The sequence below is a fragment of the Porites lutea genome, chromosome 11 (assembly GCF_958299795.1).
Source record: "Porites lutea chromosome 11, jaPorLute2.1, whole genome shotgun sequence".
Lineage (NCBI taxonomy): Eukaryota > Metazoa > Cnidaria > Anthozoa > Scleractinia > Poritidae > Porites > Porites lutea.
This window is the reverse complement of record NC_133211.1, coordinates 16320009-16337265: the sequence shown is the minus strand read 5'-3', so window position 1 is coordinate 16337265 and position 17257 is coordinate 16320009. Positions and strand designations below refer to the sequence as shown.

General features: G+C 36.6%; 1 protein-coding gene across 9 annotated transcripts in view; it reads left to right on the top strand.

The window, feature by feature from the left end:
• Positions 1-770: 770 nt before the first annotated feature.
• The window catches only part of LOC140953034 (protein strawberry notch homolog 1-like), a 32119-nt gene continuing 15632 nt past the window's right edge, over positions 771-17257 (top strand). For 3 of the 9 annotated variants that reach the window (XM_073402513.1, XM_073402516.1, XM_073402512.1), the window contains exons 1-19: positions 1857-2508; positions 4784-4838; positions 5888-5981; positions 6395-6437; positions 7627-7793; positions 8448-8486; positions 8680-8725; positions 8885-8923; positions 9467-9518; positions 9681-9845; positions 10696-10831; positions 11450-11555; positions 11983-12022; positions 12318-12431; positions 13039-13140; positions 14228-14308; positions 15044-15141; positions 16010-16161; positions 16535-16591. In XM_073402513.1, the coding sequence (XP_073258614.1) occupies positions 1952-2508; positions 4784-4838; positions 5888-5981; positions 6395-6437; positions 7627-7793; positions 8448-8486; positions 8680-8725; positions 8885-8923; positions 9467-9518; positions 9681-9845; positions 10696-10831; positions 11450-11555; positions 11983-12022; positions 12318-12431; positions 13039-13140; positions 14228-14308; positions 15044-15141; positions 16010-16161; positions 16535-16591 (2143 nt within the window). In that variant the 5' untranslated portion in view covers positions 1857-1951. Of the gene's footprint in view, positions 972-1854; positions 2509-4783; positions 4839-5887; positions 5982-6394; positions 6438-7626; positions 7794-8447; positions 8487-8679; positions 8726-8884; positions 8924-9466; positions 9519-9680; positions 9846-10695; positions 10832-11449; positions 11556-11982; positions 12023-12317; positions 12432-13038; positions 13141-14227; positions 14309-15043; positions 15142-16009; positions 16162-16534; positions 16592-17257 lie in introns of those variants that run through there. The other 6 variants (XM_073402517.1, XM_073402518.1, XM_073402520.1 and 3 more) reach the window with 5 other exon arrangements.

The following is a 17257-nucleotide window of genomic DNA, read 5'->3' as shown; positions in this document are numbered from 1 at the left end:
TTCTAATTATAGACAAAAGGAAAGTTTCTGGTATAATTCCCCTGTTAGATTTTTGATTTAGTTGCACATTCCACCGTTGGGCTCGTCCATTGAAAGAGGAAAACTTTGAAGCACAAACTAATATGCTTTTAGAGGCAACTTTAACATTTCAACAAACCGGGATTTTTTTTGTAAACTCTTCGTTAGTATACTGGCTTGTAATATTTTTGTGTATGACGTGAGCTAAACCTTCAGTCTTGTTTCCTAACATGTAGTCTATGAAGACTTCACGACTCATTACTTTAGAAAAATATCAGCGACGAATGCGGCAATATTACGCCTATTTAGAGTGATTTGTTATAAGGACAAAGAAATATGCTTCGTATGCGTCTTCCCCTGAATATAAGAATAAAGTAAACAATCAGTTTTGGTAAACGGGACTAGTTGGAATTCGATCGAAGAAAAACTTGAGTTAAAAATTTTTGTCGACTGTCCCATAAAGTCAGTTTTCCGTGATTGTTGGTTGTGGCGACTTTTAGACTGGTCGGGGATTCAATATCACGTAGAATCACGAATAGATTATTAATTTAATTGCCCACTTCCTGCTTCTATACATAGATATAACGAAGTGCTGAAGTTGCAAAAGTTTTTTTTTTTTAAATAACAAGCTGCTGGCAGGAGTTCAGCGTTATCGGATTGCTATAGCCTCCTTAGTACATTAGCTTTCAGTCATTCTACAGGGTCCTCTACAGATTACAACATCAAGAAAGCTGACTGTTAACGGGTCTGTGAGTCAACGAGTCAGTCAGTTCGTTTACACATGTGTAAGCAAGTGTAATTAGAATTTGAGGGCGGTACGTACAAGCAGGAACAAGGTCCAAAGAAATCAGAGGACTTTCCAAAGTCGTCTTTCTGTGATTTGGTTAGTTGCAGAATTATATAACGTCAACGGTACTATTTTCAATGACTTTGCACGGATCAGACGCCTTAAGGTGAGTTTTTTTTAGTTGATCTAAATTAAAGGAACATTCAACGCCGGTTTATACTTTGGAGGAGTGATCGCAGGGGCACCCAACGACTGTTTTCTGTAAAATATCTGTTCGGAGAAGCAAAAATTGCCTAGAATTTTCTAGAGCTTGACGAAGGCTAAAAATTTCTAGATGACCGTTTCATTCTTGTTCAATTTTCGTAACATATCTAATAAATTCCCCACGATTTTCTAAAGTTTAATTTTTCGCATTTCAGTACCCAAGTTAGCCTATGTTTCGTAGAAAAAGGAAACCTAACATTTTCGGATTCAAAAATGCGATTCAGAGAGGAATCAGAAAAATTCTCACTGTCGTAAAAATTAAAACTGCATCTAAAATTTTCGGAAAAATAATACGGAGGCCCTTGTAGTTTCGAAAACACTCAAGTTGCCCTTTGACGACCGAACAGATACAAATTTTATAGCGCCGCTTAGAATGCATTTCTAGAGATCTGAAAGTACTTTGGATAGCCTAAAAAGTGTTTCCAATGCATTTAGGAGGAAACCATCGCTGGGTGACCTGTTATCGGCTCTGCTTTCCGGGAATTCCTGAAGCTCCCGGTTATTTAGTCCGAGCGAAGCGTTCTGATTTGCTTCAATTCGCCTTACGTGGAAAACAGACCAAACAAGCCTGACGAAGGATCGAGTTTAAAACTGAAATATCGGGCACAGTATAAGAAACAAACTATTTCTAAATTTTGTTTTGTTTCGATATTTTTCTCCCCGTTTGCCGAATAAAATGTGTCCTCTCTTGCGCGAGATGATTGGACACTAATATTCCCAGCCCCCTCTTGCTTTTCGGATAATAAAAAGCACGTGACCTACGTTTTGGCATATAAAGATGCGCATGTGTCAAACTCGGAGTCATGCCGGAAAATGGTGGATTGATGTGTGCTGGAGGGAGTTTCCGTTTCTCTTCAGCGTTTATCGCTGACTTCGGAGAAAATGAGTGAAGCCAACGAACCAGACTTCTTCGGACAAGACCTCCTTTCAGAAGCTTTGGGACAAAGTGGCCTGAATCTCGATGAATTCTTTGGAAATGCACCCGGCAGTGTTCTGTCCCAGTCAATTTTTGATGTTGGTGATATTGGGCCAAACGATTCCGACTTCCTCGATAACATAAATCTGGGTGAAAATTTGAGTCAGGACTCTCCGTTTATAACTTTTGCAGCTCAAAATAATGGTCCAATTTCTTCTAGTTCTGCGAGTACCCTGGAAAAACCACAAGTGACGGGAATCCAGACAACTTTTTTAGACCTACAAGAAACACTAGGTCTTCCTAACCTCATTTCTCAAGGAAGTATTTTTGACAGTCCTGGTCAGAGTGTGCTAACTAGTCAAAGCCAACAAGGTGCATCAAAAATATCTTCTCCTTTAGGTTTACAAAGACTGCAAAACTCGAATTCTTCACCGTTATTGCTTAATTTATTGAACAGTGAGAATTCTTCATCTTCCAGCGTTGCAAACAGCTCCAACGATACCAAGAGGGAATTAACGAGAAAGTAAGTTTCAAACTAACTTATTTCCATTTTAGGTGTTGTGAATCATTTAACTTTTTTGTAAACTTGTAGTATTCATCTTTTTCAAAGTTGTTTTTGTTATGTGTTTTAAACGAGTACAAATTTAGTTTCTTTTATTGTTTTGTTACTTGCCACTTCCTGTCTAAACTGTGCTCTTATTTCCGGTTCGATTTTATTCATTGTCCTTGAGAAGAGAAGATCTGGAAATTAATAAAATTAACAGTCTAATTCCTAATGGACAAGATACATATATATATTCAAGCGCAGCAATGGGAATATCTAGGTTATCACTTGATTTAGAGGCTAAAATTTATAGTGTTGCCTCCATTTGTAAACTGAAAGGCACTCTCACCTGTAACAATAGTTTGTTGCAAGTCAAATTTGTTTCTTCTATTCAGACGCACTGCTAAGTCAATCAATATTATTTATATCCAAATTAATGATGCAACAGTTTTTATTTATACACAATGAATGTTAAAGTGTTTGCCTTCGGGATAATGGGGTGTTCCGGAGGTGTGGTCCCATGCTTTAAACACCTCAAACCTCAGTGTTGTAGGTCCAGGTTCAAGCCTTGATTTGTTGTTTTATTGGACAAAATAAAACATGGCTTTTTTATGTCTTTCTTCACCCAGTTTTATAATTGGGTATCAGCAACATCCTGCAGGTTGCAACCTTGTCCAGGTGGAAGTGGCAATACAGTAAAACGCTGCGAAGAAGAACCTAGAATTTTTGAAGTTTAGCAAAATAGATTCTTGTAGTTTGGAGTACTTATTGGAAGTTTAGGCTAAATAGGTTCTTAATTTTTATGAAGAAGGATACTTTTGTTGATTACAAGAAATTGCTATAAATGGTATTTGTCCTTCATAATAGGCATTTATTTACCAAAAATCTAACAAAACTAGGTTAACAGCTAGAAGATATGCAGTTTTCAACAATGGTTGTATACATTATACATTTATTATATAATGTAATATAAATTTCCCATAATAAAGCCAGACCTTTGATCAAAATGTTTATGAAAATGTAGTCTAACCCCACATATAAGAACCTGTTAATTTTTCTTGGCTAAACTGGTTCTTTTATTTTGGAGTATTAAAATGACGAATTTCTGCCAGCAGGTTCTTAAATCCTAGGTTGTTCTTCACGGCATTTTACTGTGCTTCAAAGTGCTTCACATAACTAGTACTGTGCTCGCCTTAGAAAACAGCTGACATTTCATGACACCACGAATGGTTTCCCGATAAAATGGCATCTAAGGAATGAGCACAGATATTCCCTACTGATGACGTATCATACCCAGTTCTGGGTAGTGCTTTTGATTGGTCATGCTACAATGGAAATTTCCTTCAAAGAATCAGAAGCACTACCCAGATCTGGAAAGTGACACATCATCAATATGGAATTTCTGCACTTGTTCCTCAGACATCATTTGGCAGGGAAACCTGTGCTGGCGTCATGAAAAATTGGCTGTTTTCTCAGGCTAGCACTGTGCTATTTTTGCTAGCGAGAGGTGTTGAATAGGCACCTCCTGTAGTTAATTAACTGCTCCCCTTAAAGATTAATGAAAGCCATATCAACTAGTTGGAAAATTTATAAAGCACCTTACCAATAATATTGAAATATATTCACAAATGAACTAGCAGGGCAAATTTGTAAAACAAATGTGGATTTTTAAAGGTTTTAATTTAACTCTAAGTAATATTGAATAACAATTTTGATTTTGTGAAGAATAAGATTGTATGGTGTTGATGTAGTGGTAACTGTGTGGCCATATTTTTGTTGTAAAGGTGATAAAATCAAAACTTGTCTATGTCCTAGCATTTAAAGTAAATTTTTACTGCCTGTAAATGTTACAATTTGCCCTGGAAATGACATTCTTCAAATGACATTTCCCTATTTGAAAATGTTTTGCCAAGCATGAATAGCACTAAGTTTTTCAAAGCTTTTATTAGAATTCAAAATCAAATTAAACTGTATTTGTTCATGACTTAAGTTGAATTGAACTTTTAGGTGCTCTAATTACTACTTATGTATAAAATTAATGCTTGTGAATGTAAGAGTAAGCGTTTATTTGGAAAGGTTCCATGAACAGCCTGTTGTTTTAAGCTGAATGTAAATTGCAACTTGACAATGTGATAATTATTGCACGTGTCTATTTATGGGTCAAGTAGTAATTTTATATTTTACTTTCTAATTTTGTGAGATTTGCAAAACTTTTTCTTTTGTCATCAACTTATTTTATGTTATTTTATTTCAGAGATGTTTCAAGGTTGTGGTCAAATCATGATGTTACATTAAACCAGGTCTCAGAGGTGGGTTAATCTGGTTGGTTTTGGCTGAAGTTTCAGAAGAAACACTTGCATAAATCGCAAATCAAGGCATTTAAGTTGGCTCAATCCATCTTTGATCCTCTTATACGTAAACCGGTTGATATTTTTAGTAAATCCATCATAACACATAGATTACACATAGGCTGAACTATGTTATGATATAATTTTTTTTGTGCGATCTGAATGAATATCATGTGACATATAATGTGACAATGATGTCACATATCTTTTTTTTGTTTTAGTTCTTAACCCATTCGCTCCTGGAGATTTTGCCGAAAAACGCGTTTTGAAGCTAGTCGAGTGGTGTTCTTGTCACTGTCATGCTATAAAGAGCTAAAACTTACCACAAACCGGTTTACAGGTCGTACACTTGGCGGCCCTCTGATCCAGATGCAAAACATCAGCTTGCGAAGTTCGGGCATGCGCAGAAAGCAAAATTTCGAGATAGTTTTTGGGTTTAACAGTGACACAGCAGTCTTGACTTTTACTTTTTGCTTTTTCTCCTCCCTTCTTTTTTCCCTTTACTTGCCTCATTTTTTTTTCTCTTGCTGGGCATTTAGTAGGCTTCATTTTGGTGGGAAGAGTTTTTAGGAAAGCTTTTAGGATCTTAGGATTAGGTGAAAGGAAAGGTAGGTGGGCAATGGAACAAGATTTTCATGGGGATTTTCAGGTCAATGTCACATGGTTTTTTGCTTCTTTCTCCGGTGTCCTTGACTGAATTGTGCTCATTCTGGTATGGTTTGAAAGATCTCTTCACTCTACACAAGTTAGCGAAGAAAGTTGTCCTTGACCATTAAAACTGATGACGTCACAAAGGGTAGAAAGGACCTGGATCCGCACGGGCGGTTACGGGCGGTTCAAGGGCGAATGGGTTAATAGAATGAATTATTTCAGCTCAATTTTGGTTTAACAGTTAGGTTATAAACTACTTTGTGTTACTAACAGTTCCACTTACATGTGAATTTGTGAAAAGAATGACTTTTAATAGACTGAATGAGAGGTAACTGATTTTAGAATGTTTGACAATTTAGATTGATGGTGCTGCACAACATGAAGATGAGGAAGATGAGGAGGAGGAAGAACTTGGTCACACAGATACCTACGCTGATTATGTACCCAGTAAATGTAAGATTAGCCTTTGTGTATGATAGTACTCTGGTAGCAAAGGAAATACAGGTGGTACACCATGAGATTAATAAATTCTTTTAACCATACAGAACAAATAATAAACAAATGATGTATTTGTAGACAGCAAGATTACAATATCAACAACAGTTTTGATTGTGTTTAGTATTATTTCCAATCTATACAGTGGTTTTACATAAATTGTATGAGTTAAGTAATTTAAGTGAGTTATTTATGGCATGACGTTGCCTTATATGTATTACTGACTTGAGGGTGTAATTCTCCATTAACTGCTTTTAACAATTTTGTTGTAAAATCAGTGCAAGTCTTCAAGTGAAACTTCCTTTCTCTTTGAGTAGGTTGTTTGTTTGTTTTTTATTTATTTGTTTACAAGGTTGTGCTTTATATTACAGTGAGAATAGGAAGACGTCATCCAGATCCTGTCGTTGAAACAAGGTAATAAGATTAATTTAATTAGAACAAGGAGCGGTGAATAATGGTGTGTTTTAGTGTGATAGGAACTCAAAGAAAGGTGCCATGCAGTCTGCAAGCTGCACAACGTTAAGCAAGCCTGCTCAGAGTTTGAAAAATAAACATCAGAAACTATATGTATTCAAAAGAAGAGATCAGTATTCTGGCCAGGAAATTTCCTTGAAGATTGCTTGAGTCAATCTGGGCAGATTGTACTTCAGTGGATTGTTTGTCACATCGATAGGTTAAATTTTCTTTGTAACTGCCGTTGTAAACCGAGCTCCTTTGAGCACAATGCCGTAATCCTCCTTTGGTAATTAGCTTAACAGCATAGCAGCTGTTTTGTTCGAGCCACTTTTTAAATCAGTCATGGTTTGGGTTCTCCTAGTGAACCTTATTAGTTGCCCAGTCTTATACTTTGTGTTTAGTTGCAACTGAGTGCACAAGTAGTTCTCGACAGATCAGTGAAACACATCCATGTAAAATCCTTCTAAGTAATGCTGAAATTCTCCTTTAAAGCACAGTGAATATTCTCAAAAGCAGAAGCTGCTGAACCGAAACATGTTTGAAAACCATCCACATTGAGCACTGCAATGTTCATTTCGCATGTGCTAAAGAATACTGATCATGATATGTCACGTATGCAGTGATAATATAACATGAAATGATGTGCATCATGGGATACTATTAGGTCGTCTTCTGTAGGATGAGTAAAAGTTTGCTCAAAATAAGGTTTTCAGTAAAAGATCGTGGATCAAGTGAAACACTAGGCAAGATTGGAGCAGATTTCTAGATGTATCTGACCCATAAATTTGCTTTTGGCTTGAGGTAAACACTTTTCAAACTGGCAAAAGTAGTGTCCAGGTCAGCACAGTCCCATAGCTGACTGTGTCCTTTGAAATCATTTTTGCAAAGATTTTATGGTTGAGCAAAACCTCACTCGTCTAAAGGACGATTTTTGGAGTTATCTTAATCGTCTGTGCGAGACTGTGGTCATCTGAGACGATTAGTCGACTGCGAATATGGATCCCTGCAATTATTTAAAACAATTGTTAAAATCAATCCTACTTTGTTATACCCTCTTAGTCATTTCTCCCCCTCTCCTTACAAGAAATAAAGGAGGAAAGATTTACCATAAATTATTGTTGACACATTTTTGTGGTGTTTGTTACAGTTCATTATCAAGTGTGACTCCCCCTAACATTTGGTATCGCCTCACGCTACCTCAAGAAGTTATTGACTACTGTTACTTGTCAGCATTACAGCTGGAAGCCATTGTCTATGCTTGTCAGCAGCATGAGACGTTCTTAGCAGATGGCAGCAGAGCTGGATTTTTGATAGGTAATTTGTATTTATGTTTGTAGAGGTTCAGCCTTTTACAGCTGTAACTGTGGAGTGCTTGTTTTTACCATGCCACTACTTTCTGTAAGTAAGTAAACTTTTTTCCAAATATTTTATTTTTACATGTTTTTGGTACTAGTTTTGGCTCCAGCATCAGCGATTTCTTTGATGAAGGTCATTAATATTGAACAACTGCATAGTTGATAGTTGCCAAGTTGGTTATTTAACCCATTCTCCCCTCAACCGTCCGTAACCGTCTGCGCAGATGCACTTCCCTTCTACTGTTTGTGATGTCATAATTTTCATCATGTTAAATTTTTCAAGTGTTTTGCACCCAATTAGAAAATGTTTTTCTGTAACTTGTGCACACTTAGTGAAAACAATGGTAATTCAAGCAGATTTTTTATTACAAAAAGCTTGTAGTGTCCAGAGATGTTTTGACATAACTTCATTTTATTAATGGAGAGACATGGTAAAGAAGTTGTTGATTAGAGGAAGCCTGCATTAACGAAGGAACTGAAAATTTTGGAGACTTAAATGCTTTGTTGTGGCACTTATGTAATTACGGGAGTGAAAGAAATAATGAAGTGCTGCTAACAGATATTGGAACTTCTCAGTAACTTTTTAGTAAAAACAGAACTTGGTTCTTTACAGGTGATGGTGCTGGTGTTGGTAAAGGAAGAACTGTAGCAGGTAATGCATGACAAAAATCAATACTATTGACATTATTTTTCTCTGTTTACACTGTATGTTGCCTTGTCTCACTCGATCAGTACAAGGGTGATGAATATTTTTAGGTGCTTGTTTTTGTATGAGTATCACCAGTAACAAGATACACGCTCAGTTAACAATAATGTATGTTAACTCTTTTCTTTCTTCCTTCTAGGAATCATTTATGAGAATTATTTGCTTGGAAGAAAAAGGGCTATTTGGTATGTGTTCTGTATGTTGTTGTTTAGTACAGTTCTTTTAAACTCAGTGTTTAACCATCTTATTTGTTTAAATCCTCCCTTAGCAGTATGTTGGCTATGTGTAGATGATTGCTATTTTGTTTTCTTTTATTAATTGCTGTGCTTTTTGTTTGTTGACAGGTTGAGTATTTCAAATGATTTGAAATATGATGCTGAAAGGTAAGTTAGGGCAAATTAACTATGGCACTACACAGACCACTGTCTTGAGCTCTTGCTATGAGAGTAGCTACATGTATTCCATTATGAAGAGATTGTGCCATGAAAACCTCGACCCCAGTTCGATGACTTTGTTGTTTAATCATGGTGATATGTAAATTAATGTAAATACAGTGAAACCCGGTCTTACGGCCATCTCTGTAATACAGTAACATTGTTATTACGGCCACTTTATTTTGGCCGCTTGGCCAAATGGCCATACATTTTCTTGTAAAAATACCCTTGTTAATACGGTCACGCATTGATACGGCCAAATTTTTTTGGCCCATTGGTGACCGTAATTTAACGGTGTTCCACTGTATGTAAAATTAATAAAGGCTGTGGTAGTTGCCATTTGCCTCGCAAGGCTGCCAATTTTGTGTGGAAAACAAAAAAAAGCATTGCAGGAATACAGCAGATCACTTTAAATAAGTGAGGTATAGTTATGCACTTAACACTAGCTGTTAATTTTGCTATTTTCCAAGTTTTCACCTTTTTCTCCCTTAGGGATCTGAGAGACATTGGATGTAGTAATATCCATGTGTCCTCACTAAACAAGGTAACCCTACATTAACTCTTCCATTACATTTAGTGAAAGTTCTAGTAAAAGAGATGTGGTCAGGAATATGTGCATTGAAGCTGTTGTTATGTTATTATGGTGAGAAATGCTAATTGTATGCTCCACAATGATAGTAATGTACAGTATTTGATCTCTCTTTAGTTCAAATATGATGCTAAAATTTCTTCCAAAGTTAACAACAAATTTAAAAAGGGTGTTGTATTTGCCACATACTCATCCCTTATCGGTGAGAGTCAGGCTACTGGCAAGTACAACTCAAGAATGAGCCAGCTGTTACACTGGTGTGGACGAGACTTTGATGGAGTGGTATCCTTTTAAAATCGCAATGTGTTTGTTCTTGTACATCTTTCTCAGGGTAGGAATTGCAGAGAAAATAACTTGAAACATTTCCAGTGTTGTTGTTACCAAAAAGGTTTTTCAACTGCTCTGGCAAAGACATTTAGTATAGAAAATTCCAAAACTCAGATAAAAATTAGGAAAATGAAGCAAATAGTTTGTCCAAATCACTCGGACTTCATCAGTGTTGTGGATTGACAGGTTGCATAACAATTCTCTCTTGGGGATTCATAACTTTTCTGTTATGCAACCTGTCAATTCACAGCATCTAAGTGATTTGGACAAAATATTTGTTTTGTTTCCTTAATTTTTGCTCTGAGTTCTGGAATTTTCTAGACTAAGGGTTGTTGTTATTGTTAATAAATATAGTGTAGGCACCCATAAATAACTTGTTCTGTTTTCCTCTTTACTTAATTTGTTTACTAACACATCTCGTATAAAGTCTTTTTCTTTAGGCTTTGCTTGTTTATTCCCCCCCCCCCCCCCTGCCCCTGGCAGGGAAGTCATGTACATTTGTCAAATTTAGCCAGTATGAATAATCACAACAAAGTTTGAAACAACTCAAATTCATTTTTTTAAAGCGACTTTTTGGCTGGTGCTGTCATCATGGTAAACTAAACTCCCTATTGACATGAGGGGGGTAGGGCAAAGACTCATACTGTATTTTATAACAAGTGCACAGAATATTTTTTAACTTTTTAGTGGCATTTCTTTATCCATTTGCTAGTGTCCTGTTTTCAGTGAGTTTCAGTATCAGGGTTAGAGATTTCCATAGACAGTCTAGGCTCCTGTAGTGTTTTTTACTTGACTCCCTCAATAGATAATATTGGATGAGTGTCACAAGGCCAAGAACTTAGTTCCTACTGGGTCATCAAAGCCCACCAAGACTGGACTTGCCGTGTTGGAACTGCAGAATAAACTTCCAAAAGCCAGGGTGGTCTACTGCAGTGCAACAGGTATGGAATAATGTTAGTAAACCTAATTCAAAACTAGGTGGACTTTTGAGACAGTGTATCCTTTGTCTCGACCATAATATAGAGAGATGCCTGTGTTATTCAGAAGTAGTCCCTTGTACAGTGAAATAACCAACCAGCTCTTACAGCTGTATCTCCACTCCATAAAGGAAACATCTACCTTGCAGGGCCATCTGCTTTTTGCTTGTATAGTAGCCTAAGTAAGGTGAAGTCACATGTATAAATGTTGATGTTGTCTGTTTTGTTATGAATGATAATTTTTATATTTATAATAATTATTTTTGAATTACTTATCAGGGTTGTCATTAAGAGCCGGGGGCCGGGGATTTTCCCCGGCTACTAAGAGAGTAGCCTCCGGCTACTTTTATCGGAAAATAGAAGAAAAATTGAACAGAAAGAAATCCCTAGCCATTTGATTCTCCACCTACTTGTTGTGTTTACCCGGCAACTTGAAATCTTAGTGACAACCCTGACTTATTATGGTGCAGTTCTCACTTTTTGTCACTTCCACTTTTGAATTTGATTTGTGTTGGTCTGTTGATTATACATGTAAAGTCTACAACTTCATGCTTTTAGCAACTGTTTTTTTTTGTCATTTAGGTGCCTCAGAACCCAAGAACATGGCATACATGTCTCGCCTTGGAATATGGGGACTAGGAACTCCTTTCAGAGAGTTTAGTGATTTTATTCAAGCTGTAGAAAGGAGGTACATTAATTCCTTGTAGTGTTTAAAACCCTAATTAACTGCTCTGTGATTGCAGGCTAGATCAAAAAGAGGCATTATTATGTAGCCTCCAACTATAGCAAGTCAGCAATGTAGAGGTCCTTGAGAAGGCTGGGATCACTAGCATCAGGGCCACCCTCATAAAAACACAACTTTGCCGGGTAGAACAGCTCTCTAGAATTCCTGAAAAATGCATGCATGCATTCATCCAAGCATTGGACTGTACTGCTAAGGTTGCTGTCAGAAGTACTTGGTGTCTTACCATCCATGGAATTACCTCAGGTCTATTAATATTATTAATATTATCAGGAAGACAAAAATTAAACAAATTTGAAGAGTTTTAAGCTAAAGAAAAATTTGAACCATATCTTGTGGTAACTAGGTATAATAACAATCTTTTTGCTTGCAGAGGAGTTGGTGCCATGGAAATAGTTGCCATGGATATGAAGGTGGGTAATGAACTGAAGCTGTGAGTCGTATAATACTTATCATTTATATTAATTTTATATTCTGCACAGCTTAAATGCAATGTATTTGTTAGGTGAATTTTTGAACTTCCCTCAGGCAAATCCTGAAGAGTGGGACACTTTTTGGCACCTTTTGCAAATTTGCCCATTATGAACAACAGTACAATAATTTTACTGTCAAGATGCCTGTCACAGGGAGACAACATTCAATAAAACTGCCTCTAGTTTTCTAGTTTCTCTTTCATTAAAATTCATCTACTTGATTCCTTCTTTTCAGCTTCGTGGAATGTACATGACTCGTCAACTGAGTTTTAATGGGGTAACATTTGATATCAAAGAGTTGCCTCTTACAAAAGACTTCATTGACATGTATGATGCTTCAGTAAAACTTGTAAGTAATGATGAAAGGTTGTTTCTAATACCTAGGAGTATTATAAGTAGAGGTTACAATATACAACTTACAATATTTTATTTAATAAAATATTGTAAGTATAAGTTTGCAAGCAGATTCTGGGCAGTAAAACAACATCTGATAAAATTTTATCTGATATACACAGTTTGCTAATTACAGACCCTTTTATTAAGTCAAATTATTAACAGTTATGGAATAAGGTTTTACAAGGGAGTCCTACCATCAAGAGTTCTTTGGGTCTTTATTGGTCAGTTTACAGTCATATGAAAATAATTTGAAACTGTTTTTGTGCACCTGAATGTGCGAAACTTGGTGCAATTAGAATAACATAATTAGAGTGATATGATCATTAAGTTATGAGGACCTCGCTGGATGCACTTGCTAAAAGTCATGCAGATCACCGGAGTCTTTTCCGTTAATTATTTGCCAAAAATCGTCCTGACAATCATTACTAAATCATTAATTTTGCCTGAATCACTGTCAACTGCAAGGGTCCAGTCTTGAATATAAAGACAGACATCAAGATGCATTCTTTGGTTTTTTAAATGTACTAAGGTGTTATAAAGTCCTTTTCATTCACTTTCAGTGGACTGAGGCCAGGGAAAAGTTTGAGAAAGCTGCAGATTTGATGGCTGTTGACAACAGAACAAAGAAAACCGTTTGGGGTCAGTTCTGGTCAGCTCATCAGGTCAGCAAACAGTTTATCATTGTTGCTGTTAATTTTTATCTCCGGTAATTTCTGTTTTTCTTTTGTTTTTGGGTATGGTAATGTATGCTAATGAAGTTGAAACAAAAGAAAAATAAAAATTACCTCAGATAAAAGATTAACTACAACATCATTTCAGTTTAGCTTTATATATTTGTTACAGCTAGGTCAAAATTTTATCCAGGTTAATTTTTTTTTCACCTAGGTTGATTCTCAATACAGTCAACTCTCTCTTAACGGACACCTCTATAAGACAGACAACTCTGTAAAACGGACACTTAGAGTTGGTCCCTGCCTTTCTTTACTCCTTTTATTTGACTCTCTATAAGACGGACACCTCTCTAAGACGGACACTAAGTGCCAGTCCCAAAGGTGTCCATCTTAGAGAGAGTTGACCGTAGACCTTTTTAGCCTGTATGTTTTGTTTTCCCATTTCAGACCACATGATGTTATCCCCAGAGAACTGTCGTCCTGTACACATGCATCCACCTGTATATGTATGCCTAATTAGTGAAAAGACAAAAGCCAAATTCCCTAGAGAATATCATATGGTCTAAATTGGGAAAATAAAATGTACATGCTAAAAAGGTCTATAGCCCTGATTCATGAACAATTTTGCTTGATCAGGACTAGGAGGTAAAGAAAATCAACCTACATGTAGGATGAAAAATTTTAACCTGAATTTAATTTTGACCTGTAACATATTCACTAACCTCATTGTTTTTAAAGAATGTACAAAATGATAGCATTTGCAAGGCTGTGCCCTAGGAAAAATTGAATGGAACTCAGTTCTCTGAAATTGTGAGATCTAGCAAAACTAACTAAAGGTGCCAGTGGTCACCAAACACTGCAAACACAGCCGCCCTGACATGTCTAGAATTATCAAGCATTGATTTGGTTTATTATTTTGCCATTTCTTGAGGTCTTTTTTGGTAATTTTATTCTACTGTTCTGATTAACAAAACTGTTGTTTGAGTTAAAAAATTTCAGACTTGTGATTGAAGAGCACTGAAAGCTATGTGATGCACAACTGAAACTCGTGTTTATTTTGCTCTAATTTACATTGCAGAGATTTTTCAAGTACTTGTGCATTGCATCTAAAGTTAGCAGTGTTGTTGGTATTGCAAAAGAGGCTCTGAGTAATGGAAAAGTAAGTCATGTAATCAACACCAGTACTGTGCCATCAAGCCTTGCCATTTAAAAGCTAGTTTGTCTAACTCAGCCAAACAAAGTAATGTTTGCTTGATTTCTCAATTTTTATTACTTAAACTCAAGCAAGTGAAAGTAGGCAGATTGAGTCCAGAGATACAAACTTCTGACCATCTCAAGGCATGGAAATCTGTGATCCTTTGAATTGCACCTGCATAATCAATTCTTCTTTATCAATGCATCTGCTGGGGTTTAATTTTATCCTTGGTTCAAGTTTTATTTTCCTTTAATGTATGATAATGATAATGAGTTTTAGACAAAGGGAAACAAGGACAAAATTGAACCACAGCACATCCATTCTTCCCCAGCTCCTAAAAGAAAGAAACAACATGCTTAAATCACACCAACCCACACCTCAGCACATTAAATGTTATGGTAAACAAAGTCATTTTTGTTGGGAATCTAATATCTAATCATACAGTCTGTTAACAACGGCAAAAATATATCTGATGCTGTACATTTAGCATTATATAGCAAAGAACTGTAGCACATTGAATGAGAAAAGGAAATTTTTTATTAGTTATTTGGAGGGCAAACTGATTTCCTAAATTGAAACCAAATACCAAAAGCTTCTGATTCACTTAAATAATGATGCCCATTGTACATTTTTCCTGCTGATTTTTTGGAACAACAAGAAAAATGTGTTAAAGTTTGTCTCTTTCATTTTTTTAAACAGTGCATTATCGTAGGGTTGCAATCAACAGGAGAAGCTAGCACCCTTGAGCAGCTGGATGAAGCTGGAGGGGAGCTCACTGATTTTGTTTCCACTGCAAAGTGAGTTTTAACTGTTAGCTGTCACCAGAAATGTGGTTCATGCTGCAGGAGTTGTTGTTGTAGAAGTCAAATGGCAAGGGTTTATACCCATAAATGGGGAGAACACAATTACTTAATGTAAATGTTGCACAAATGTGATTTAATCAGTTTATTCCAGTCTATAACCTTGAGAGTTGAAACGCAGGGTTTGAAAAAATTCCTGTCTGGTGGTCCGAGACTACTAGATTTTCTTCATGGGCAAGTCACTTTTCATATTCGGCAGGGGGGCAGTTTCCCAGGAACATAAACTGTTTTTAGCCCCACACCCTTAGGCTTACTGCCAATGAATGCCTCTGTGCCTTTCATATGTATAGACACATACATGTGTATGCTTAACAATCTCTAAAGTGAAAAAAGAAAGTCAATGAACAGGCTATTTTAAACTACTCTCATCTTGCAACTTTCTCTACTATCCCTTCTTCTTTAGCTGAATTATTTCCTCTTTTGGAAATTGCTAGTACTGTTGACTGGTGACTTTGCCTGTTTGACTTTGTGCAAACTTGGTAGTGGTATTATTCCTTTAATTAGGACATTAAGTGCTCAAAATGCTGCACACTGTTACCTCCGAGAGTGCTCCAAATCAAACTCAAATTCAAAGTATCATGGTAGTGAGTGAAAGGTCTACTATTGAAGAGGTTTCATTTAAATGGTCTGTTTGAGGATATTCATCAGCCTCAAAACTTAGAACCACCTCACATGCCTCTGTAATTCACTCTGGGGGTGAAATATTTTGGTTATGAAGAAAACTGCAGTATTTATTTCATTGATTTGGATTTGAATCTTTTGTTACTTGTCTCACAATTTGTTTTGTGTGTGTTTTTTTTAACAGAGGTGTGTTACAGGCATTAATTAAAAAGCAATTTCCAGCACCAGACAGAAAAGTTGCTGATCTGTTTGGTATCAATGATTTTGACAGTGGCATGCCTGGTCGGTCATCTCCTGCACCTGGTCAACTTACCCCCAAAAAGAGAAAAAAGCCAGGTCAGTAACCTCCCTATAGGCCTCTCATCAGTTCAAGGAAGTGAATAATAATAAGATCAATATTTTGTGTTGTAAACTTGTATGCATGAAAAGTATAACCTGCTGCATGAATAGGCAAGATGAAGTGAATCCTGTATTCTGATTGGCTACGTGAGCAGAATATTGGCCTCGTACTCTATAATAGGTTTTTTCCCTCAACTTCATCTTGGTCCTTAAAATATCCCAATATCCAGCCATTTTTACCTCACACTTGGTCAATAATGCATTTATGTGTAATAGTTTCTTTAGAATTATCATTTTGTCTAACAATGTAGTCACTACACAGTGCCATATCTAACTTTTCAATGCATTCTTTGTCTACTTTATTTCACAGCTCCAAAGGCCCCCAAACCTAAGAGAGTCAAGACAGCACTTGAGAGAATTTATAACTGTAAGTTGATGACTTACATGGTTTTCATAAGTCTGTTTCCTGGTGACTTTAATTGTTTTAGACCGTAAGCAGTCTCTTCAATTTTTCTTCAAAGTAAGTGGAGTATGGAATCATGACTATGAGACGGAAACTGAATGTCTGGCTTGTTTCTTACACCTTGCAGCTTCCCTACTCCCTACATGACTGCTTGTGTAGCTTGGTGGTCAGTATACGCTCTTCTCACGTATGGTAATGTGCCCGTCTAACCTCGTTTTTGAGTAAAACGTCCTTTGAAATGATAATCAGACGACGTTTTCGTATTTGAATTTCAAAAGAATTTTTACCCATAAACGAGGTTAGACGGGCATATTACCATAAGTGAGAAGAGTGTATTGTAGGTAAAATTCATTCTCAGGTTAAACCAGTATATTTCAACCTATTAAGGTTAGCCTGCACCACAGACAAAACTCAACGTCTGTTTAAGTTTGCCTACAAAACGGTGCCAAAATCCTTGTTCAGGGTGCCCACCTGTGTACCAGGATTTGAGTGCCCGCCATGGTTGGCCTGTTAAAAAGCCATTCTCAATATGCCAATCATGTTGAAGGGAAATTTGAGATGCATCTCTTGTACAGTCGAAACTCTACTAATGACCACCTCTCCACAATGGCCACTTGTTTTGGCGGACAG